This window comes from Mesoplodon mirus, assembly GCF_964341445.2.
Source record: "Mesoplodon mirus genome assembly, chromosome: 2".
NCBI lineage: Eukaryota > Metazoa > Chordata > Mammalia > Artiodactyla > Ziphiidae > Mesoplodon > Mesoplodon mirus.
In genome coordinates, this window is record NC_138977.1 from 109,547,153 (window position 1) to 109,571,329 (window position 24,177).

The window sequence follows — 24,177 nt, forward strand, 5'->3', positions numbered from 1 at the left end:
GGAAATGAGATTTGTTGCAAGTGGGTGGGTGGGTCACAGAGTGAATGCCAAAATTTGGGGGGAGGGAGGTGAGATGTTGGCTCTTTAAGGTTATCCAAGCTGCTAGAACCTTCTGTTGGCATGGCTAACTAAGAGCTCTGAACATATAAATAACATTGCATTTGTCATCCAGTCTGTGTGGCTTCAGATTGATGTTGACTGGTCTAAAATGCTTCGTGCTCACCAGGGAAACTGCAATCTTTCTATGTCCTGAACCATTTTCCATTAGTGCCTATGCATGAGAAGTAATTCAAACAAGAAGCCAAAAAGCATTTCTAAAACTATGTTCAAATTCTAGCAAGAAGATTTAAGATGGAGCAAATGTTCTGCTTCCCACTTGGATCTTTGAAGCAGTGAATGCAGTTCATGAAGAATAGATTTGTATTTTCTTGCACATAAATATGTCTGTCACGATACCAGAACCATTGAGACAAATGGCTATGGTCAGTTGGGAAATGTATCTTTTCTGTCCATATTATAAAGTATGTTTTATGGTATAATTATTCTTGTGGTTTTATAGTTAAGGGCATTTTTATAGTATAGGAAGCTTCTGTCTATTGAAATAGCATAGGCCACTTAATTATTATAAAGCTCTTTACAAATACAAAAAACTACTAATACTCATTAGGAAACAAATTCTCCCCAAACATTCTGCTTTTGTCATTGCATTATTTCCTTAACAGAAAAGTATAGCATGGTTTTGAAATCCTATCTCAAGGAAAGGCATGACTGCCCATAGAAATAAATGCTGCAGATTTCTCCTCCTGACTGGTAAAGAGTAGGTACACATATGTAAGCATTCCTCAAAAGTTTGTAGGTTCTTTGAAAGGTCAATAGGAATACATCTATATCAGTACCATTCTACACAACCAATACTAGAAGCTGCATTGAAAACAATGATTATGAGAAATAAAGTGCTTTTAAAGGAAGATATTTAACTATGTAAGGATTTATAACTATGAGGGTGCTTAAAATTCAGGGTTCCTTTAGGATTATTTATCCAAGTGTTATCTTGGTATTGACAACTGTGGCTCTTTGGGGTTGAAATGACAGAACCCCAACTCAAACAAGATTAAGCAAAAAAGAATAAACAACCCACAACTCCTACACCTACAAGGGATAGTGGGTAGCTCCAAATGTTAAGGCAGCACCGCCGGAACCAGGGACATCATCACTTTCTTGGCTCAGCCCGTTCGGCAGAATGGGGGAGATGCCTCAGGCTTCCAGCCATGTCATCCCAGCTTAGCACTACCAGCAGAAAGACGACTTCATTCTCTCAAGGTTTCTATAGCAAAAAGGACCCTCATGGGCCTTGCTTAGATCGTTTGCCCACCCCTGGACCAATTACTGCTGCTGGGTTATGGTTTGTTTGTTTATAAAGGTCAGGTTATGGTTTACTGCACTGGTCCAATCTGGGTCATCCGTATGAACAAGGAGCCGGAATTAAGAAGCACAAGAGGACCATGTGCAACGTGATAAAAGGAGACAGTGCTGCCTAAAATGGGGTAGGAAAATGAACTGGACTGAAAGCTATCTCACCTTGGTCCTTTCAGCCTTGAGGTAGAGGTCTCAGGAGCTTCGGTGCTAACGAGGAGCTTGCAGGCCTGTGAGGGCTGGTTTGCACAACCCTGAGCTGGGCGCTCCTTGGCATCTGGGCTGCACTGGCTTTAGTATTTGCCTGCCTTCTTCAGGTTCTTTCTTCTTAAGCTTTAGAAACTAAACACATGTTCACTTTATCGGTTTATTGTGGGAAACAACATGATGCCATGGAAAGAGAACAATGTGAAGCCAGAAAGCCCCCAGATCCTTGCTCCAGCATTTACTAGCCTTGAGACCTTTGGCAAATTACTTATGCTCAACGAATCTTAGTTTCACCATCTATAAGGTAAAGTTGCCCACTCCCTTACAAGGTTGCTGGGAAAGACAGGGAATGTATGTAAAGCACAGTGGCTGCTCACTATAGATGTTCAGTTGGTATTGAAGGGGAGGTGCCATAACCTTTGAGCAACCTTAAAGGGCTGGGATCGTGTCTAATGCTTGAGGTTCTAGACCAAGGGCTGTGAGGATGAAAGAACAAGACATGGTCCCAGCCCTCACTGGACTTAGAATTTAGTAAGGGAGAAAGTAAAAGTGCCAGAAGAGGTAATATAAGAAAAAAGTGCTGAGACTTCAAAGGAGAAAGGAATTAGGCGTGTGCCAGGAACTTTACCCATATTCCCCATCTAGGGTACCTTGTGTTGCCATTTAACAGATTTAAGCACCAATTACTGTGGCAGAAAAATAGCTCTAACTGCCCAACTTTTGTAATGTATTGAAAAAAGAATATTTAGGGCATTCTGACAAGACATGTACTATATAATACATGCATGATGCCTGGCAGCCCTATCTACATCCCTCACAACAATCCTACAGTCCTACCTATGTATTTATATAAATAAATCCCATTTATTATCTCCATTGTGCAATTGAGGAAATAGATTCAGAGGTGTTGAGTGACTTATCCAAGGCTACAGATAGAATGGGCAGAACTGGGAACCAAGCTCCGATATGGCTCTAAAACTGGAATCTTTACATTACACCGTTGACTTGTCTCAATTCTCAATGACAACGGAAGATTTAGGTTCGAATTCCAGTTCAACCTCTAAATGTATGCCTGGCTCTAGGCCAGTTTCTCCTTCTGCACTTCTGTGCTTCCTCTACAAATAAGCTGACCAAATAGCTAGGTTTCTGTTCATTTCTCTAGAGTTCTGAGAACTACCCAGGCAGTGATTCTCAAAGTGTGGTCCCTGGACCATCAGCAACATCACCTGGGAACTTGTTAAGAAAGTATATTCGTGGCTATGCAGGATGTACTGAATCACACTCTGGGGATGGTCCAGAAATCTCTTAACAAGCTCTCAGGGAGACCTTAATTCAGCATTCTCAGGAATGCTGGTATTGTGATACCTTTTTTCCTCCTCAAAAGTCTATGACTCTCAGTGCATCTCTTCTGAAGCTTTTAAAGCATCTTAGAAACTTGATATTTACATGACAGCCTGGGACTAAAAACGCCAAGTCTTGCTTCCAAATACTTCATTAAACTTCACTCCTTTCTCCAAAGGGTCTAAAGTTACAATCCCTGTCAGTACCATTAATATCCCACCGGAGCCTTCTACTAGATGCTATTTTTAAGTCAGAAGTACCTCCCTCTTCAGGGACTTTCACCCTTTATCCCTCCATCCCTCGCTTTCCCTTTAATCATTCAATACTCTATCCATCTTGTCCCAGACTTATTTAAACAATGCCCACTACTCTCTTAACTCCACAGCCCACAAACATCTCTAATTGTCTCTACTCTGTCCACAAAATGCAAAATGATCCTAGGGTCCTATGGAACCTCATTGACTTCAGTTTGAATATGGCAACATTTAAAAGGGGTGGAACTGAAGTTGACCGATTAGGAACTACAGTTTGCTAAAGGCACTAAAGTGGAAGTGTATTCCACCTAGTAGAACTTTCAAGTCTCCTTCAGTACTTTAAAAATTATTTTTTACTAATTAAAAATTATTTTAGTTTGTTAATCCAAGTCCCCAAAAGACCTTTTATTAACTCTAAAACACTATCATTTTTTCTCAAACATTTAATTCACATATGCCAAGTCCACATATAAATTAGTAAGATTTTACTACAAATTACGTATTAACTTCTTTGCACCATTACTGACTATATATTTTAACTTTAACAGCAACAACAACAAAAAACCCTTCTCTAAAGCCTACGGACAATGAGAAGGTAGAGCAATTGTCACAGAATATGGAAGTCTTCTATTGGTGATGAAATATACAACCCTCTCCCCTCACTAAAGAGTACAGCCTGAAACAGAAATAGAACAAGTTAAAGATAATGCAAGGTGACATGAAGTTTTAAGACAACTAAAACTAAATGTCGGCCCAAAGTTGTTAAACTCACCACCAAGTGGTGATAACTGGCTACATCAGAATCACCTTGGGGAAATTTTGAAGAGAGACAAATTTTCAATTTCAGAAGTGTTCAGGGTGGGACCAGAATTAGTCTCAGGTGTCTCTAGCACACAACAAATAGAAGAACTATTGGCTCAGGGAACAGACCCACTTTAAAATTAATCAGAAGCACCACAGCACAAGCCAATGTCAAAAGATGCACGAGATGAGGACCCAATTCAGTAGCTCTTCACCCAGTCACTGAAGCTGACGTAAACACTTTACACGGGACTACACAGATAGCTGGAGCAGGACGGAAAGGAGGTCACTCATTACAGCAACTGTTGGCAGTGTTCTACCTTCTCATTTCCCTGGTCCACTAAGTAGGTTCTCAACTGATGAATTACTGACTTTTCAAACAATGAGACTGCATGGAACAATAGCAGTGAGGATGCATGCTGCTTCTACCAAGCCCACAAGGCCCCAAACATTGGTGACACCAGTGCATCTATATATTATTGAAACAAAAATACCAAGAAATAATTATAAAAGACACACCGGTAGTTTCGGGGGGGAGGGCGGGAGAAGGGTATCACTGATTAATGCTGAGCCTGAACCGCTAAAGGGCTGCAATGCACAATTTGAAAAGTAGACTCACTTCAATACTTCACTTCATAGGTAAGAAAACACAATTCTGTAGATACACCATTTCACCATCTCAACTCAATCTTTGGTGTGACCTTTCATTTAACAAATTCCCGCCATGAAATTTCTCCACAGTATGACCTCAAATGACTTCCAAGCTCTGCATTCCCTTACTGCAGGAGGGCTTCCACCAAAGCACCTAGAACAAGGCCACCAAACCTCTCAACTTATAAGCCCTGTTGCCAAAGAAAGTGACCCATCCTTTCTCCTCAAGTGCAAAAATTTTAAGACAACAAGATTAGGTAGATCACCCATTACATTTTCAATCAACTGGATGAGTCACACAAGAATGCCCATTCTAGCCATAGGTAACCAGGAGGAAAAATAGAGTATATGGGCAGATAATGGATAGATGTACACTAAAAACGATAAAACTATTTTCAGAGACTCTTCTCTTGGCTATAACAAATAAATTAGCCTGCTTACAGGTAAAAATCACAATGAGCACCATTATTAATTAAACAATTCCCAAAGCTAGTGATTTTAGCTAAATAATTTTACATTAGAACCTTCTAAGAAGGTTGCTAATAAACTATAAGAAGGCTGCTAATAAACTAAACTATGTCAAAATTTACAAACCGAGTTTTAAAGTCAGGCTTGAAAGCCAAGATAAGCAACTCCTTTGAATAGTTATTACCTCTGACCAAGGCACAAGAATTCACTCAAATAACTTTCATAACCTACCTAAAAATAGGATAGCTCATAAATTTTTTAAACTTCTTCCCTGCTGTGGACAGCCCTTAATCTCTGACTGTAAAACTTAGCAAACTTTGGCATACGCTAATGTTAGTTTTATAAGTTACTAAAAACCTCTCTAAATTAAGCATCAGTTCTCAAATCTGGATAGTTTTCTCATCTGAATGCCTAAACATTTAGGTCACGAATTGAAATACCAGTAGAAAAATATTCATCTTTGGGCAGGTTGTAGAGTTACCACATGGCAAGAAACTGACAAGAAAATTTAAACATTCAGAGCATAAAAATACTTCAGAGCATTATGAATTTTCAACTTAGCACACTTTCCTAAAGTTTAGTATTTCCAACTACAGGAAAAGCAGACTGCTGTAGGATTTTAGATGATTTAAGCTAACTCAAAATTTTCCCAATTCCTGACATCAGTACTAGATTTATATAGTTTTATTATAGTAACAAATAGTTGTTACGGTGGGATCTACAAACATATACAGAATTATTATATTTAAATTCATATAGAACAGTATTTACACTTTTAAGTTACACTTTTGAAATCAGAAGATGAGTCACAGCTTAAATTTTACAACAAAGAAAAGAAAAATACACAACACAAAAACAGTTAACAATAAAAATACAGCTATCTGTTCTCGACACAACACATGGAAACTGTCGGAAAGCTACATCTTCTTAATTTGATTGTCCAAATCATTAAAGTATGGATGATTCAGTGCCAGTTTGCCAGAAATTCGTTTGGCAGGATCATAGACTAACATTTTCTGTGGGAGGAAAAAGATTTTTTAAAAGGTTATTTAAGAAATAAACCATTTAAAAAAAAAATCTCCAAAAAGCCTTACTTTTCTACCAATAAGCCATAAGCTAATAATTTTAATGAAAAACTACTAAATGAACATTTCTGTTAGTTTAATACCAAACCACATAAATGTCTTACTTCACCCCCTAGCTCTAAATAATCTATTCCTTAAATCATAGATATCTTGATAACCTCTTTTTGCTATAAATTATGGTTTAAGACACAAGCATTGATAGCTTTAAAACCAAGGCATAAATTCAAGAAAGATTATCTAGTTAATTATATTTACTTTGAGAATTAAATGGCCCTCTGAGTTATTTACAGCATTCCTGAAGTGGTGGCAATTAACTATAGAGGTTTCTAATGTAGCTTCCAGCAAGTTCCAAATAAAAACAAAACCAGAGTGCAATGTGTTATAAACATAGTTTAAATGAGTCACTAAATGAATTATGGTCAGACAACCTAGTATTAAAGTTTATTTACACATTAACAGAAAAGGCTGAATAAAGTTAAAATTTATCTTAAAGAAATATTATTAATCTTCAAGAAAACTAAATCAATAAGCAGACCCAGAGATACTTTTACTATCTAGTTACCATTTGAGCTCTTATTATATAGCTAGCACTCTATTAAGTGCTTTGTACGTTTCATGTTACTTAATCCTCACAAAAAAAGGTAGGAATTAGTCCCACTTTACAAATAAGAACTTTGAGGCTCGAAGAGGTTAAGGAACCTGTGCAAGTTCGTAGAGTTTAAGAGTGATAAAGCTGAAATTTTAAACCAAGACTGACTTATGATTTACAGCAGTGATTGTCAACTTGGTGAGACTCTGCCCCTCGGGGACATGTGGCAAAGTGTGGAGACATCTGGGGTTGTCACAACTGGGAGGAATGTGTTAATGGCATCTATAGGACAGACGACTGGGATGCTGTTAAATACCTTACAATGTACAGGACAGCCTCCAGCAGCAAAGAATGAGCCAGTCCAAGATGTCAATACTGGCTAGACTAAGGAACCATGATTGACAGTATGATTTTCATTTCATTAACTAAAGTGAAATTCTTCATGTTCAAGAATCACGGAAGTTAAAAAGACAGACTGGGCCAGGAATATAGAAGGCCTTTTACATCATATCATCAATATTAATGTACAAAATATCTGAGTGGCAGTAAAGGATCTTGGACTGCACTTGTAAGCATTTGGGAACTCTAAGCTGAATTTGGTGGCATGATTTATAAATTGTGAAGGGGCCCAAAGATCAGTTTGAACATGTGTATGATGATATAGCAGCAGATTTTTTTCCTTTTTTTAGTAACCTGTCAAAATCTTTTTTTTTTTTTTTTTTTTTTGCAATCACATTACCTGAGATTCATAAAAACTAGTCCCTTCTAAAATCCCAGTATTGGACTTCCCTTGTGGTGCAGTGGCTAAGAATCTGCCTGCCAATGCAGGGGACACAGGTTCGATCCCTGGTCCGGGAAGATCCCACATGCCATGGAGCAACTAAGCCCGTACCCCACAACTACTGAGCCTGTGCTCTAGAGCCCGCAAGCCACAACTACTGAGCCTGCGTGCCACAGCTACTGAAGCCCGTGCACCTAGAGTCTGTGCTCTGCAATGAGAAGCCACTGCAATGAGAAGCCCGCGCACCGCAATGAAAAGTAACTCCCGCTCACTGCAACTAGAGAAAGCCCGTGTGCAGCAACGAAGACCCAATGCAGCCAAATAATAAATAAAAATAAATTTAAAAATAAGTTTAAAAAGAAAAGAAAAGAAAAGAAAATCTCAGTATTTAAATACTGTTCTGAAACAAATTTCCTGAGGCAGGTCTAGGACAATTTTTTATCCTAAAAAAAATTTTTTTTGTCTTGTTTTTAAAGAACACAACTGTTTAGTTGGGAACAGCAACGTAACAGAGGGGAAAGGTTTTAAGAACTACATTCGTCCTTCTGCTAACCTGTCTGATGTGGAAACAAGGCAAAGTAAGAAATGGGAATTCATGCAGTAAAGACTTTAAAAACGAAAACGACTGTGTCTAAACTAAAAAGCAGTAAATACTGAGACAAAAAACCTGGAGAGGAAGGCCACTCCAAGCCCACAACTTAAAGGTCTCATCCTCTCCTTCAGAGTATCTACAGCTACCTATCAGATTAAAAACAAGTGAACAAGGGCTTCCCTGGTGGCGCAGTGGTTAAGAATCCGCCTGCCAATTTAGGAGACATGGGTTCGAGCCCTGGTCCAGGAAGATCCCACATGCCGTGGAGCAACTAAGCCCGTGCGCCACAACTACTGAGCCTGCGCTCTAGAGCTCACGAGCCACAACTACTGAAGCCTGTGCACCTAGAGCCCGTGCTCTGCAACAAGAGAATCCACCACAATGAGAAGCCCACGCACTGCAACAAAGAGAAGCCCCCGCTCACCGCAACTAAAGAAAGCCCGCGCACAGCAACGAAGACCCAACGCAGCCAATAAACAAATAAATAAATCTATATATTAAAAAAAGTGAACAAATGCCAAATCCTCCTCTCAAAACCACTAGTGTTTTTTGTATCTAAAATGGAGCTAGTAATGTGCTCGCTTTGGCAATAAACATAACAGACATAATAGTTATGTGCCTGGCTCAGTATACAGTGGTTTTCTTCCTATTTCCTACGTGAAAGAAAGAATTAAGTACATTCAGAATCATGCACAGTGTTAAAGTCAATATAAAGGGCATTCCTTACTGAGAGCAGATCCAAGCCATTCTCATCCAAGTTTTTGACATGGGATGCTAAGCTTCCTGGTTTCCACTTGGGAAACGTATTCTTATAGTCCTGTAAAGATTCCACTTCTGGCCACACTTCATTATTGGGAGTACCCAAAGCTCTAAAAAGCCATAGCAAAACAAAAACTTATGGTTAAAGTATAAACATAATTCTCGTTATATACATGTTAATTTAAAAGTTCTTAGTAGCTCAAGTATAACACAAAAATACCTGAAAATTCTGAAGAGTTGATCGATTTCTGAATCCCCATGGAAAAGTGGTTTCTTAGTTGCTAATTCAGCAAATATGGTACCTATACTCCAAATGTCAACTGGAGTTGAGTAGCGAGCTGACCCCAGCAATACTTCTGGAGATCTATACCAGAGTGTTACTACCTATTACAAAGAAAATATCTTACTTGGAATAAATGTGGCACGTTAAATTACCTAAATGTAAACATTTCTATTTCATTAGGACTGTCCTTTAGAATGCTGCTTGACTGCCTCTGATAATAGTGTTTAAAAGTCAATTAACTATACACAATACTAAATGTTGGATAAATAATGAAGCATTTCTAAGTTATATTCATTAGGGGGGAAAAGAAAAAAGCATTCCAAGTCTTTTCAAATCATTAAAATGCGAGGATCAAAATAGCCAAGTTAGCCTTCACTTACAAAAAAAAAAAAAAAAAGCCCAGTGATAACGGATTTGGGGTTGACACTGTACAAGTGCATGTAGTGATTACATGCTAAAATCACAACTAAGTCAAACAACAGTTTATTAGTAGTCTAGCACCAATCTACTATTTTAGCATATCTAATTTATCACATTGGAGGTCAGTGGCATATGTTTAAGCCAATGGAAACCAAATAATCTTTATTTATAGAGCCATGGGAAAAATGATAAAAAGGAATAATTAAAAGAAGCCAAGACATTTGACCAGATCAGCACTGTCATTAAGTTTTGATCTGGAGGAAGTCTTTGGGCAGAAGCGTAGACAACTCCACAGAAGACAAGGTTTCCCAATAATCCTTAACTATGTGAGTCAACATTCCCTTTCCCTCCAGCACTAGCAAACAAAATGCCAAGTCATCAATATAACACAGACAAAACTTGGTTATATTTAGAAGCTTCTAAATACATCTGAAACAGTAGCACTTAAGCAACAAAACCTGTCTTTTAACCAATCTTATTGTTTCAAGAGAGGATCCAATCAAGAGACAGAAATCTCATGGTAATTTGAATGGGGAAAGTTTACTATAAAGGATTAGTAACTATAACAGAAGATTGGAAGATTTATATTGACTAGTAAGAATAATGACTCCTTCCTGTAATGCCTCTCCAGCACCTTCTACGGTCAAAGCGTAACATCACAGCAACTGGCAAAAGAAAAATACTCAAAAGGTTCCATATACATTTTCACATAGCAGGCAATGAAGGATAACTTTGGAGCAGAGAGGCAATAAACTGATACTGGCACAGAGTGGAAATCTTTCTGATTGAGTATTTCTTTCTTGACTTAAAAAATATAGAAAACAATCCTGCAATCACACTTAACAAAAGCACCAAAAAACATACCTCATGTGTATATACTCTAATAGGTATTCCAAAAGCTCTGGCAAGGCCAAAATCTGCCAGTTTAATTGTTCCTTTATCATCAATCAATAGATTTTGAGGTTTTAAGTCTCTGTGTAGAACTCTTCTAGAGTGACAAAACACAATCCCTTGTAGGATTTGGTACAAATAACTCTGGAAGAAGGAACCATAAGTTAGAAAGTTAACTATACCATTTAACAATTTTCTAAATAATCTTGGTGGCTTTCTTTCAAAGACATGAGAAATTATAATGCAGAGAAATAAACAATTTACAAAAAAAGTTCTCAAGCAATTTGAGACTAACAGGAAGTATTTGGAGGTGGGAAGCCCATTTATATAAGGTATTCATGTTTGTATACCTATGACAAAGATATTCACCTTATGGGCACATCTTTATGAACTCACTTATTCTTCTTTTACTTATTTTGGTCCCTAATTCTTTTTTTTTTTTTTTTTTTCTTTTTGCGGTATGCGGGCCTCTCACTGTTGTGGCCTCTCCCGTTGTGGAGCACAGGCTCCGGATGCGCAGGCCCAGCGGCCGTGGCTCACGGGCCCAGCCGCTCCGCGGCATATGGGATCCTCCCAGACCGGGGCACGAACCCGTATCCCCTGCATTGGCAGGCGGACTCTCAACCACTGCGCCACCAGGGAGGCCTCTGGTCCCTAATTCTTAAGTCATAAGTTAGTTTTCTATATAGAAATTTTCTTAAACTTTTGTTTTATATAATTATAGCAACTCTATTTCTACCTTGAATAAGGTTAGTCTTTTCCATTTCAGCCTTTTATATTTACATATTCATTTCCTCTTTGGAGATATTGGTCACAGACTCCAAAAGAAACAACAAAGAGAATATTATGACTGTGTATTTAAAGTGATACAATTATCGCAAAATGCTGTTTGGTTAAGTTCAGAGAAGTGTTTTATAAGATACTTGTTGCCAACACAATGTAATTGACATTTGAAGCAACATGGATATTACAGAAATAGAAAATATACATAGTTACAGTATTGACTTATAAAGTTCAAAATTACAAAATACATAAAATCAATCAGTTGGAACAACTGGCTAGCCATTTGGAAAAAAATTAAGAACCCTCGGTCTTACACCAAAATAAAACTTTGATCCATCTAGAATTTAAGGCAAAAGTAGGGGGTGGGGGTAATCTACTAGAACTACTAGAAAAACATTGTCATGTATTGTTCTAATACATGTGATCTTTGAGTGAGGAAGACTTAAATAAGACACAAAAAATCTCAAAGTCCAAAAGTCATGTATAAGATTGTTAAATTATAAAAATTACTAACGGTGTACTCCATTAACAAATCAAAAGACGAAAAAAAAAGGAATAAAAGAACTATTATCAACGTGTTACCGATAAGAGACTCTTAGAAACCAGTGAAAAAAATATCCTAACAGGATCATCAGTGAAGAATATGTATAGGCTGTTTATAAAATGGCTAAGAAATGAAAAAATGTTAAGTGACATGCAAAATGATATTAGTCTTTTTCACATAATAGATTATTATCAAAAAGACTGATAAAAACAAGTTTCGACAGTGAGGTATTAAAAGAAAATAAACACCATGATGTTTAAGAGTAAATTGCTCTAATTTTTTAGAGGGCAAATGGCACTCTCTATCAAGATTTTAAGTGTAAATAAACATCTTCAACCCATTGATTCCACCTGTGAGAATCCATCCTATAAAGATGTATATGAAGATATAAAGATATTCACTGCAGCACTGATCATAAGGGCATGAATCACCAAGCTGGAAAACAATTTCAATGTCCACCAGTGTGGAACTGGTTTACCTAACTGTATCAAAAATTAGGAAGACGGGCTTTCCTGGTGGCGCAGTGGTTGAGGGTCTGCCTGCCGACGCAGGGGACATGGGTTCGTGCCCCGGTCGGGGAGGATCCCACATGCCACGGAGTGGCTGGGCCTGTGAGCCATGGCAGCTGAGCCTGCACGTCCAGAGCCTGCGCGTCCAGAGCCTGTGCTCTGCAACGGGAGAGGCCACAGCAGTGAGGCCCACATACCGCAAAAAAAAAAAAAAGGAAGACATCTTAAACAAAGTGGAATTGAAGAAAAAAAATCATAGTGGGGATTTCCCTACGAGGTGATATTACAAGGAATACTCATTACAGTTACATTAAGACATAGATGGATGTCAAAAATAAATGTTTCTGAGTAAAAAAAAAAAAATTAGAAAGACAGGTAGACCTATGGTCGAATAATGTTTTACACAGAAAAAGGGAAAGTAATGCATATATATATATATAAATATATATAATCCCATTTTTATAAAAACAGTAGATGTATATACACATACAAAGTTGACATATGAGTATCTCTAAGATTACTAATAAAACAATGGCTACACAGGGAGATCAGCTCCGTGCTTTGAGACCACCTAGAGGGGTAGGGTAGGGAGAGTGGGAGGGAGACGCAAGATGGAGGGGTTATGGGGATATATGTATATGTATAGCTGATTCACTTTCTTATACAGCAGAAACTAACACAGCAATGTAAAGCAATTATACTCCAATAAAGATATTAAAAAAAAAAAAGAATACCTACCTCTGAGGAGAGGTTTGGTAGAGATGGTGTAAGGATAATTACACATTTCAAATTTAAATGAAATTTAATGTCTAAAATAAATTAACCAAAATATATTCAAAACCAGAATAAAATGAAACCACCTGCCACCATCACCCTGCCCCAGGCTTTTGCTACTTTGTTTTACACGTACCTGACTGCCAAATAAAGACCAGGATATCCTAGCTTCCAACAATGTAATATGTACTTATTACTTTTATGTTATCTCAGGCACTACTTTTCGCTTTACAGCTAGAAGCACTATCTAGTAATAAAATGGATAACCGTTAACAACCTAACCCATAGACTAACTGTGTGGGAGAAAACGAAATATTCTTTTCTTCCTTGTTCTACTTTTCTAACACTTTTTCCAAGCACATTTTCATGAAACACAGGGACTTCTACAGAGTAAACACTTTACATTCACAGTGGAAAAATACTAATAAAATTAGGCAAGATTCTTACCTTAACAAGTGAAGGATCCATGAACTGACCAGGAGGGATAGAATCCAAGTATTTCTTGAGATCCATGGAAAGGAATTCAAAGATGAGATATAACCTGGAATCCTGCATAAGCACATCTTGAAGACTGAAGAATAATTATATGAAAATTTAAAACTCTAACATTTTTGACCTCTCACAAAATAAAACTATTTCTATACATTTCACAGTTGCTGTTACAAAAAGTAGGGCCATAAGAAATTTTACTATACTGTTTTGGGAAAGAAGAGGTGGTAGCTTCCCTAGTTGTGAAAACCGTAGCACTAAACTAGAATTTGAGAAAGGAACCTCAGGGCAGCAATTGAAAAGTAAGGCATATTATATTAGGCGCTAACTGGCAAGCGGCTTCTACTCCAGAACATATCTAGGTTGACTGCTTGTTGCTCAGAGCTTGTCTTTCCATTGAGGTAAATAATAGAAACAAACCTTAGAGCAGTATCTGACCTTACTAGTTGCTCACTATCTCTAGCCCCAGAAGAATGCAGTTAAATCCTAATTTGGAAAGATGCCAGTCCAAATACTTGGAAAGAAAAACTTTTTCTTCATCTGACCTATCTACCTGTCTCAGGTCTCTGATTAAGGAGTCTTTAAGGATCAGAGCTCTCAGAGTGGGAGCAGTGTCAAAGCTCTGTGAAAAGGACTTCCTTTTCTCCTTTGACCAGTTTACCCTGATTTTCCAGCCCCCACTACTAATCTTCATCACCAAGCTCCTCTAACTCTGTTCCTGCTTTACCAGCCTCTTTTTTTCTAGGCCCAGCATTCTCAATGAACAAAAATAGTAGGGTTCTAGTCAGCTCAGCAAGGTTAGACCAGAAATTAAGCAAATGTAAAAGTTTCCACAATGAAATTCACATTTGAAATAGTATGCAGAAAAGGATTCAGATTCAGATATTACACCATACCTGACTATATTTGGATGACGAAGTTCTTTTAATAGAGATATTTCCCGAATTGCAGTACTAGGAACTCCTTCCTCTTCACTTTCTAGTCTGATTTTCTTCATGGCTACCACTTGACCTGTAGTTTTGTGTCTACCCTTATACACAACTCCATAGGTACCTGAAATAGACAAAGTGTCTGCTATGTGACAACCTCCACAAACTAAAAAAGGTTTTAAAAATGATTGAATTCCATAAGGTGTCACATGATAGAAATGTCTGCTGTGGCCAGATAGGAAGCATCTTAGTCATCATTATACCCTCATCACTTCCAAAACAACACTGAAGGTAACTAAAACCTATCATGTCTGTAGTTTAGAGAATTCATATAGTCATCACAGGTTTCCCATACATTTAAATTACCAGTAATTTTCCAGCACATTTTAGAGAAAAAGGATCGTTTGCAGATTGGAATGTATCTCCTGTCAGATATCCTACCTGGCAACAAGGTAGGCATAAAATACAGTGTAAAGATTTGGGCTCAGGAAATATTACTAACAGGAGTCACTGTGACACTTTCAGAAAACTTCATATAGAGTGCTTCATACATTTCAAATATATAGTCAACAATCCTCATCTAGAAAAGAATGAGGATAAAATATTTTATTAAATATTTGATCTATTCAAGCTCATATTATCTACTATATAGCAGAAAGCCTCACATCCATTTGGAAGTTGAGAACACTGATTCTTATATATGGGCTTCAGATAATGAGCAACAATGTCAATATTGACATTGACAGGGATCCTGGAGTGGATCCCACTCAGGAAGATCAGTCATTTTCATAATATAGTCAAACTGTTAATGGTAAATTCAGAACTTTTTAAAGTATGCTTACCTCTCCCTCAAGTGTACAACATTCACCTGGTCCTAAAATTTACTCATAACAACTACTGATTAACTTATAGCAAACACTAGATATGCATTTTAAAAAATATATTTATTTATTTATTTATTTGGTTGCACTGGGTCTTAGTTTTAGCTTGCTGGTTCCTTAGTTGCAGCACGCAGGGTCCTTAGTTGTGGCTTGCAAACTCTCAGTTGAGGCATGCATGTGTGATCTAGTTCCCTGACCAGGGATCGAACCCAGGCCCCCCGCATTGGGAGCGCAGAGTCTTAACCACTGTGCCATCGCTTAGATTCCTTGATACGTACTGAATTGAGTTTTAGACATCACACGTGCTCTATGGCTCTCTTCTGACTCTTTTTGAACCATATCACTTCTCAGTGAACTACTGGAAGAGAGTTCTAGTTAACAGAGCACAGTGATTCCACTGGTTAATTACCAACAATTATTTGTGACATACAAGGTATGCGCTCTGAAATGAACTAAGCATTATAAAATTTTAAAATGTTCGATATGGACAAGTTATGGAGACTGAACGGTAAAGAGAAAAACCTTTGATCAACAAGTGTTTACAGAGTGCCTACTAAATGCCAACTAAGGTTCCACATCATGGATATAGCTATGTTCTCTATAATCTAAAAAGACATTTCCTTAAGACAGGAAGGAGTTCCAAGACTAATGTAACAACACTCAGATTTTTGTTATTCAGAAGAAACCAGAGAACAACTTTGTAATAACTGAAATAAAAAAAGTCTGGATATATTTAAGAAATGAATTGGGCTGTCAAAAACTCAATGTCAAAGGGGAAATGTCAGGGGGACAAAAATGTTCACAATTCTGAAATGTGAACATTTTTGTGTTTTATTATGTAGAGAACATATGTATTAATGCACTAATACACTGTTAGATGTACCTGAAAGATGGGATTTAAAAAAACTAATTAGTTAATTAATTTTTTAATTTTTGGCTGCATTGGGTCTTCATTGCTGCGCACAAGCTTTCTCTCTAGTTGGGGCGAGCAGGGGCTACTCTTCGTTGCAGTGCGCGGGCTTCTCATTGCGGTGGCTTCTCTTGTTGCAGAGCACGGGCTCTAGGCGCACAGGCTTCAGTAGTTGTGGCTCGCGGGCTCTAGAGCGCAGGCTCAGTAGTTGTGGCACACGGGCTTAGTTGCTCCACGGCATGTGGGATCATCCCAGACCAGGGCTCGAACCCGTGTCCCCTGCATTGGCAGGCGGATTCTTAACCACTGTGCCACCAGGGAAGTCCCAAAGATTGGATTTTAATGAATATTTACATGTCTTCATGTCAAGGATGTTACAGCATCATTAAATCATTTTTTAAAAATCCTTTTATATTATTGAAACCACTCACCTTCTCCAATTTTCTCTATTTTGGTATAGTCTTCCATAGTTAATCAATGGGTATGGTAGATCCTAAAATGAGAGGAAAAGCTGATTTGATTACATGTCACTAACTCAAAGCGTGCTTTTACGTTATTAATGAGATACTATAAGTAAAGCATTTCCCACAGTACCTAGTGCAGTATTAATTTTCCATGAATATTAGCTATTATATTAAAACAATAGTTAGAAGGGAAAGAACTCAAAGACTCTCCCACCCTTCTTAGCTTCTGAAACATTGGAAATATTTGTATATCCTATACCAGTGTAACATTTAGCCTCTTCCAAATTAACCCTCAAATTCACACATGGACTTACCTATTCTTCCCAAACAAATCCCAGATGTTCTCTTTATGTAACACTTCTAAGGAGCACCAGTGTGTGCCAGAGTTATACCCAAGTATTTTAACGTGTTTCAACTTGCTCGAGTGACAGGTTTAATCTTTCTCCTGTTGTCAGCAGTCACATAACACAAACATGACAAGAAGTTTCAAGGTACTTTTTGTAAGGTAGGAAAGATCACTAAGCACTCTAAAAGAAAAAGTGCAATTCCACACATAAAATCTAATTATACCCCACACAAATGTCAAGAACAAAGTAAAAAACCATATACTTGAATCACAAAGAATGGTAAAAAAATAAAAAGAGCTGAAATGACAACCAGATACTCAAGACTTCCTGTTAAGTCTTGGCTGGTAAGTTTGCAATGAAACAATAGCTCCAGCAGCCCAAAGCATCATTTTACAATACATCACCGATGAAACCATATATAAAGGTCACTGAGCCTGAGGTTATATTGACCCTCAAGTTATGTTTCTCACATTCTTCTTCAAAATCATTCCCGAAATAAGTAGAGATAAATCTTTTTAAATGAACAAAATTGCACTACCCTGGCTATCTTAAAAATGGTTAATTTTACAAATGACAGTGGACGATTAGGATAATTATCTTTTCTTCAATATCCAGATGTAATATGCCTAAAGCACAATGAAATTGCTGAGCTCACTTTAAACAAATAACTGAAAACCAACCCAATTTCAAAGCTTACTCTTCCACTCTTTCCTGGTTGTAACTATTTTAAATAAAGGATGCGGCCTCAGCATACCTTTTGAATGCCCCCTGTGCTACCCGTGGCAGGATGTAAAATACCAGCGGCTTAATCCACCCAGAGACCTCCAGGTCTTTAGAGGAAGCAAGACGTGCACACTGGTAACTTCAGTATTAAATAAAAATTGATTAAAGGATTTAAAAACACACGTTTCTAACTCTCGGCATTTCTTTGATTTCCACTTTTTGCCAATTCCATAGAATGTAACCACCGCCAAGCATAAAATAAAAACGACGACGACAACAACAACAACAAAAAACCCAAGTTCTCTAGTGTTCTATGCCTTGGCTAAGTGTTCTTAAACGCTCTAGGAGGGCTAGGGTCATGGGCACAGAGGCAGGCCTGAGAAGGTCCACAAGGTAGTTCATCCGATCGGTTTTCCCGGGACAGCCTGTGATTGGGAACGGGCGCGGGTACCTGGCCCAGGTACGGTCTTGCTTTCCACCCCCGGAGGGGAGGGCAGGACGCACCGCGGACGGGCGGGAGCTGCAGGGCCGAGGGCCGAGCCTGGCACTCTGCAAGCGCTCGGCGTCGTCCAACCAAGGCAAGGATTTGGCTTCAATCAGGACCCGGGAGCCTCCTCAGCCACCCGCGTGACCCCAGACTGCAACTCCAAGGCCAGAGCAACTTCAGCCCTGCCGGAGTAACCCCGCCGGGGCTGGGCTCCCACAAGCCTCCCGCTAGAGCCGGCCGGCGTCGCTCCCACGCCCAGGCCCCGGACCCCAGGTGAAGGCCCGGCCTGGCCGCACGCAGACACCAGCTGCCCAGACCCCAGCCGCCTAATTATCACCCGGTTCCGTAATACTCCCCCTCCGAGGCCCACGAGTCGACGCCGGCCTGCCGAGTCAACGCCCCATAGGCATGACCCTGACCCCGGCAACTCTACCCGGCTTATTATCCCCCGGCGAAAGCGGCGGCGGCTATCACGTCAGCGGCGCTCTCCCCTAACTTCCAAGCGCCAGCTTTGAAGAGAAGTGCGAGCAGTTTCAAACTCACCGCGCTAAAGGGTCCTGGATTCACCAATCAGGTAGCCCGTAGACTTTCAAAGGAGCCAATCAGGGCCCAGCTTCCCTTAGGCTGGGCGTCCCGGGTGGCTAGAGCGCGAAAGGCGGAGGAAACGGCGGCTGGAGAAAAAGCAGGAGGGCGGGCGCCCACTGAGTCTGAGCGCAAGCGCCGTCTTTCATTCCAAGAAAGTGTCGTCTTACTGTTTCTAGTCATCAGAAACCTGCTGTTCGCTCTGGGTTGGTTTTTTCCCCCCCTCTCAATATTGGCACAATTAAAATTTATTGTACTCAAATAGCTCATCACAAAAGCGATACTACACGTAATCCAAATCCCATTACTTTCACTTCTAATACTTAAAGCTAGTGTGTATTTATGTTTTTCTAAATTAATGATTCTCAGGCTAGACCAAAGGAGCACATTTCGGTTACCTTAAGAAGGAGATAACAGAAAGCTAGGAAAGATGTCCTCAAAAATGTAAAGAAAGTTTTCCTATATATATAGATATAGGACTTAGATATCTTTTTTTTACATTACACACACACATATATATATGGCTGTGCTATGTTTTTACCTCACATTTTATTTTAAATTTTTAATCTATTTAACATTTTATTTAAAAATTAAAATAAAATTTTTCTTTTAAAAAATTTTAAAATATTCTCACATCAGAATTTTAAATGTTCTTTAAAACACAAAAATTTGCACTTCTGCGGGGGAAGAAAAAGAGATCTAAATTACACTTTAAATAATCCAGTATCCCCAAATTCTTTCGTTGCCCTCCAATGTATCCTAAAGAGAGATTACTGCACTTGAACATCATTGTGAAGTCTTTAAGAAAATAAAAAAGTAGAGCTTCCCTGGTGGCGCAGTGGTTGAGAGTCCGCCTGCTGATGCAGGGGACGCGGGTTCGTGCCCCAGTCCGGGAGGATCCCACATGCCGCGGAGCGGCTGGGCCCATGAGCCATGGCCACTGAGCCTGCGCGTCCAGAGCCTGTGCTCCACAACGGGAGAGGCCACAACAGTGAGAGGCCCGCGTACCGCAAAAAAAAAAAAAAAAAGAAAAGAAAAAAGTAAAATAGAACTGGGGATAATAAGAGTGTTTGCACTGACTCTAAGGGACCTAGAACAAAGATTGATTACCGTGAGGGCTACAATTACATATTAGATGACCCAGATTAGGATAAGCAATGGAACTAGCATATCACATGCATTTAAGTGTTTAATACCTTGTTACACAGGAGCAGCATCTGTCATCTGGCTGTATATGTGGCACAAACACTCAGCCTTGGCAATTTTGTGCTACTGGGTAACAGAAGCAGAGCATTTGGGATTCAGGGTGGAAGTAGGGGATTGGGAAATCTTGGCCTGAACCTAACTAATACCTTTTAAAACTTATTTTTAAAATCTCAAATTCACATTTTAAATAAAAACTGCCCCAGACAAGTGCTCTAGAGAAGACTCTTCTCTGCTAGTCTAGGATATTATTTTTAACTAATTTTAACAAATAAATATATATATAGCTTTCTCTCTGGGAGGCCTAAGCAAGGGATTCAATTTATATCATCTAAAAACAGCTAGTAATTCATTATATACATTTTACATTCAACATAAAGAAGACCACAAGCTTCCATAGCTCTGACGTGAGATTTTTATTTAAATTTAACTCAGGGGGAATTTCTTGGTGATCCAGTGGTTAGGACTCTGCACTTTCACTACGGTGGACCTGGGTTCAATCCCTGGTCGGGGAACTAAGGTCCTGCAAGACTGGTGGCAAAACCAAAAAAAAAATTTAGCTCCGTTATCTCTCTTTTGTGTGTGTGTGACTTGTCTTTTTTTGTTTGTTTTTTGTTTTGGCTGTCTTTCTTTTTAAAGTTTCGGGGTTATTGTCAATTCAGGCTATCATCTTAGCAAATACAGTTTATTGTACCTTGGGCCAACTTCTATTCAGTGTCACAAAAAATAAGTCAGATACTTTTCCTGCTCTAGGTGTTGGGGGTGGAAGAACACAACCATTACTTATAATTTGCTTCTGGCACTGAGGTTGTACGTTCTGCTATAAGCCGATATGAAAACACAGAGCAGGAAATTACTAATTCAAGCAGAGGATGTGACATTTGAAGGAACACTGGAGAAGGAATTGTGGAGTGGGGCTTCCATGCAGAGGAAGTTGCATGAGTAAAGCACTGAAGTCTGCCCAAGTTACTCAGGGTGCCTGCATCAGAGGGTGTAGGGCCCTTTAGGTGATAAACAGGGAAGGGAATTTGGAGTCAGAACCTTGAAGAGCCCTGAATACTGTTCTAAGGGGCTGCTCAGGAGACCTACAGCCTTGGCACAATATCTTAGACCAATTCTGGAAGTGGCATGGAAAAAAACTAAAGAGGATGGAAAGGCATGTGCTCCCCCAAAGTTCCATATTTATATTTTGGCAACCTCCATTTAGAAGGGGAAAAAAAAAAGATCCATTGGTACTGCACCTAAGTTTTTGGGGGGTTTTTTTGTGTTTTTTTTTGTGGTACACGGGCCTCTCACTGCTGTGGCCTCTCCCGTTGCGGAGCACAGGTTCCAGACGCGCAGGCTCAGCAGCCATGGCTTACGGGCCCAGGCGCTCCGTGGCATGTGGGATATTCCCGGACCGAGGCACGAACCCATGTCCCCTGCATCGGCAGGCGGACTATCAACCACTGCACCACCAGGGAAGCCCCTAAGTTTTGTTTTGTTTTGAGATATGTGTTACTGTGAACTGAATTATGTTTCTCTCCACTACCCGCCCTCCCATCCATACCTTGCAGCCTCTGGCTCGGTGTGATGTTATTTAGAGATGGCTCCTTGGGGAAGAAATTAGGTTGAAATAAGACCATGAGGGTGGAGCCCTCACTGTGGGATTAGTGTTCTTCTAAGAAGAGACACCAAAGAGCTTGGTCGCTCTATTTCCTCCACGGGGCGACACTGCTAGAACGAGGCACCATCTGCAAGCCAGGAAGAGAGCTCTCACCAGATTCTGACCATGCCAACACCTCGATCCAGCCTCCAGAACTGTGTGAAATAAATTTCTGTTTACCCCACCCGACCTATGGTCTTTTGTTATGGCAGCCTGAGCTTAGACAAGTATTTTTTCAGATAAAGAAGTTTGAGAAACGTGCTTTTAAATACGTAAAATACCCTGGAAGGAGATGCAACAAACTAATAACAATGCTCCTGTGTGGAGTGGAATAGTGCCTGGGGCACAGAGGTGGGAGGGAGGCTTTGGTAGCTTTTGAATTTTGAACCATGTGAGTGTATGGTTCAAAACTCAAAAGCTAGTCACCTTAGTCCAAAAATGAATGAAAGAGTAAATGGATGAATGTATGAAGGAACGCATGCATGAATGAATCTTGCCAAGGCTTCTTTTGCTACTGGATAAAATTCATAGAAGTTTCTAAAAAAAAGTATCCAAAAGGAAAAGACTGTTCCTTTACATTAATTCAGAAAGTAAAACAGTGGAAAAAAACAAGACACATAGTTTCAAGACCTTTTAATCACAACCGAAAACACTGAACTCTCATGGCTGTTCCTCAGACATTTCTCTGATTACAAAATAATGGGGTTTTTTAAAATAAATGTTTCAAACAATTCCATAATAAAAGTGTGTCACATACCATACAGAGTGAAGTAAGTCAGAAAGAGAAAAACAAATATCGTATATTAACACATACATGTGGAACCTAGAAAAATGGTACAGATGAACCGGTTTGCAGGGCAGAAACAGAGACACAGAGACAGAGAACAAACGTACGGACACCAAGGGGGGAAAGTGGTGGGGGACGGGTGGTGGTGGGATGAATTGGGAGATTGGGATTGACATGTATACACTGATGTCGATAAAATGGAAAACTAATAAGAACCTGCTGTATAAAAAAATAAATTAAATTCAAAAAAAAAAGTGTGTCACATACAATCTCCGTGCCTCCACCCTCATTTCCTCAACAAAAGACAGACAGAGGGATCACTGCTAACATTTTGGTACTTTATTTTTTTAATTTTTTATTTTTAAAAATTTCCCTCACCTATTTCACTCATCCTCCTACCCCCCTCCCCTCTGGCAACCACCTGCTTGTTCTCTGTATTTATGACTCTTTCTGCTTTGTTATATTTGTTCATTTGTTTTTTAGATTTTACATATAACTGAAATCGTACAGTGTTTTTCTTTCTCCGTCTGACTTATTTCACTTAGCATAATACCCTCTAGGTCCATCCATGTTGTCACAAATGGCAAGATTTTATTTTTTATGGCTAATATTCCATTGTACACATATACCACATCTTCTTTATCCATTCATTTCAAGATAGGCACTTAGGTTACTTCCATATCTTGCCTATTTTGAATAATGCTGCATGAACATAGGGGTGCATATATTTTTTCGAATTAGTGTTTTTGTTTTTTTTGGAAACATACCCAGAAGTGGAATTGCTGGATCATATGGTAGCTCTATTTTTAATTTTTTGAGGACCCTCCATAAATGTTTTCCTTAGTAACTGCCCCAATTTACATTCCTACCAGCCGTGCAAGAGGGTTCCCTTTTCTCCACATCCTCACCAAGACGTGTTATTTGTTGTCATTTTGATAATATTCATTCTGATACCTCATTGTGGTTTTGATTTGCATTTCCCTGATGATTAGTGATGTTGAGCATCTTTTCATGTGCCTGTTGGCCATCTATAGGTCTTCTTTGGAAAGATGTCTATTCAGGTCCTCTGCCCATTTTTCAATGCCATTGTTTTTGTTTTGGGGGTTTTTTTAAATCAAGTTTCTTTCACATATGAGCTGTTTGTACTAATACTCTGAGTTTATGCCATACAAACACAGCAATTGTGGAAGATTCTAATTTACGTGATTCTAAATATTCCAGATCCCAAGAACTGTCTGATGCACTTATAATTGTTCATGCTGTGTTAACGAGTGTGTTCCTAATACAAGAAAAGTTCATTCTAGAGGAGGTAATGATATACTACAGTATCGAAAACTCTCTTTCATTGCTTCCACCATATCCTTAAGAGAGATTTCTGCACTTGAACATCATTCTTAAGTCTTTAAGAGAATAAAAGAGTGAAACAGAACTGAGGATAATAAGAGTCGTCTGGTAAGGTTTTCTCTTTGCACTGATGGGACATGTAGATATAACTTTACAAATCTGATAATTGGAAGAATTTTCCACAGATTAGCTTTTCCCCTATTACACACTACCCACTTATTTCCAGTTCAGGTAACATCTC

At 39.0% G+C, this 24,177-nt stretch overlaps 1 protein-coding gene across 2 annotated transcripts; it reads right to left on the reverse strand.

The window, feature by feature from the left end:
• Nucleotides 1–1,665: 1,665 nt before the first annotated feature.
• Nucleotides 1,666–18,908, reverse strand: CDK1 (cyclin dependent kinase 1). Of its 2 annotated transcripts, none has more exons than XM_082630929.1 (8): nucleotides 18,809–18,908; nucleotides 16,786–16,847; nucleotides 14,531–14,687; nucleotides 13,593–13,716; nucleotides 10,509–10,679; nucleotides 9,162–9,325; nucleotides 8,910–9,051; nucleotides 1,666–6,151 (listed from the first exon to the last, which is right to left on the reverse strand). In XM_082630929.1, exons 2-8 carry the CDS (start codon nucleotides 16,820–16,822, stop codon nucleotides 6,053–6,055), a joined length of 894 nt encoding a protein of 297 aa, XP_082487055.1. In that variant the 5' UTR covers nucleotides 16,823–16,847; nucleotides 18,809–18,908; the 3' UTR covers nucleotides 1,666–6,052. The 2 variants fall into 2 exon arrangements, with proteins under 2 accessions (XP_082487055.1, XP_082487056.1); XM_082630930.1 differs by lacking the exon at nucleotides 18,809–18,908 and adding an exon at nucleotides 17,133–17,264.
• Between the last annotated feature and the right edge of the window lie 5,269 nt (nucleotides 18,909–24,177).

Bases quoted from the DNA above. Each gene is read 5' to 3' on its own strand.
- CDK1 (XM_082630929.1), bottom strand. From the start codon at position 16,822: ATGGAAGACTATACCAAAATAGAGAAAATTGGAGAAG. The intron at 10,680-13,592 runs GTAAGAATCTTG...TCCTTCTTCCAG, and splicing joins TGGATCCTTCACTTGTTAAG to AGTTATTTGTACCAAATCCT. The intron at 9,326-10,508 runs GTATGTTTTTTG...TCTTTGTAATAG, and splicing joins TTAGAGTATATACACATGAG to GTAGTAACACTCTGGTATAG.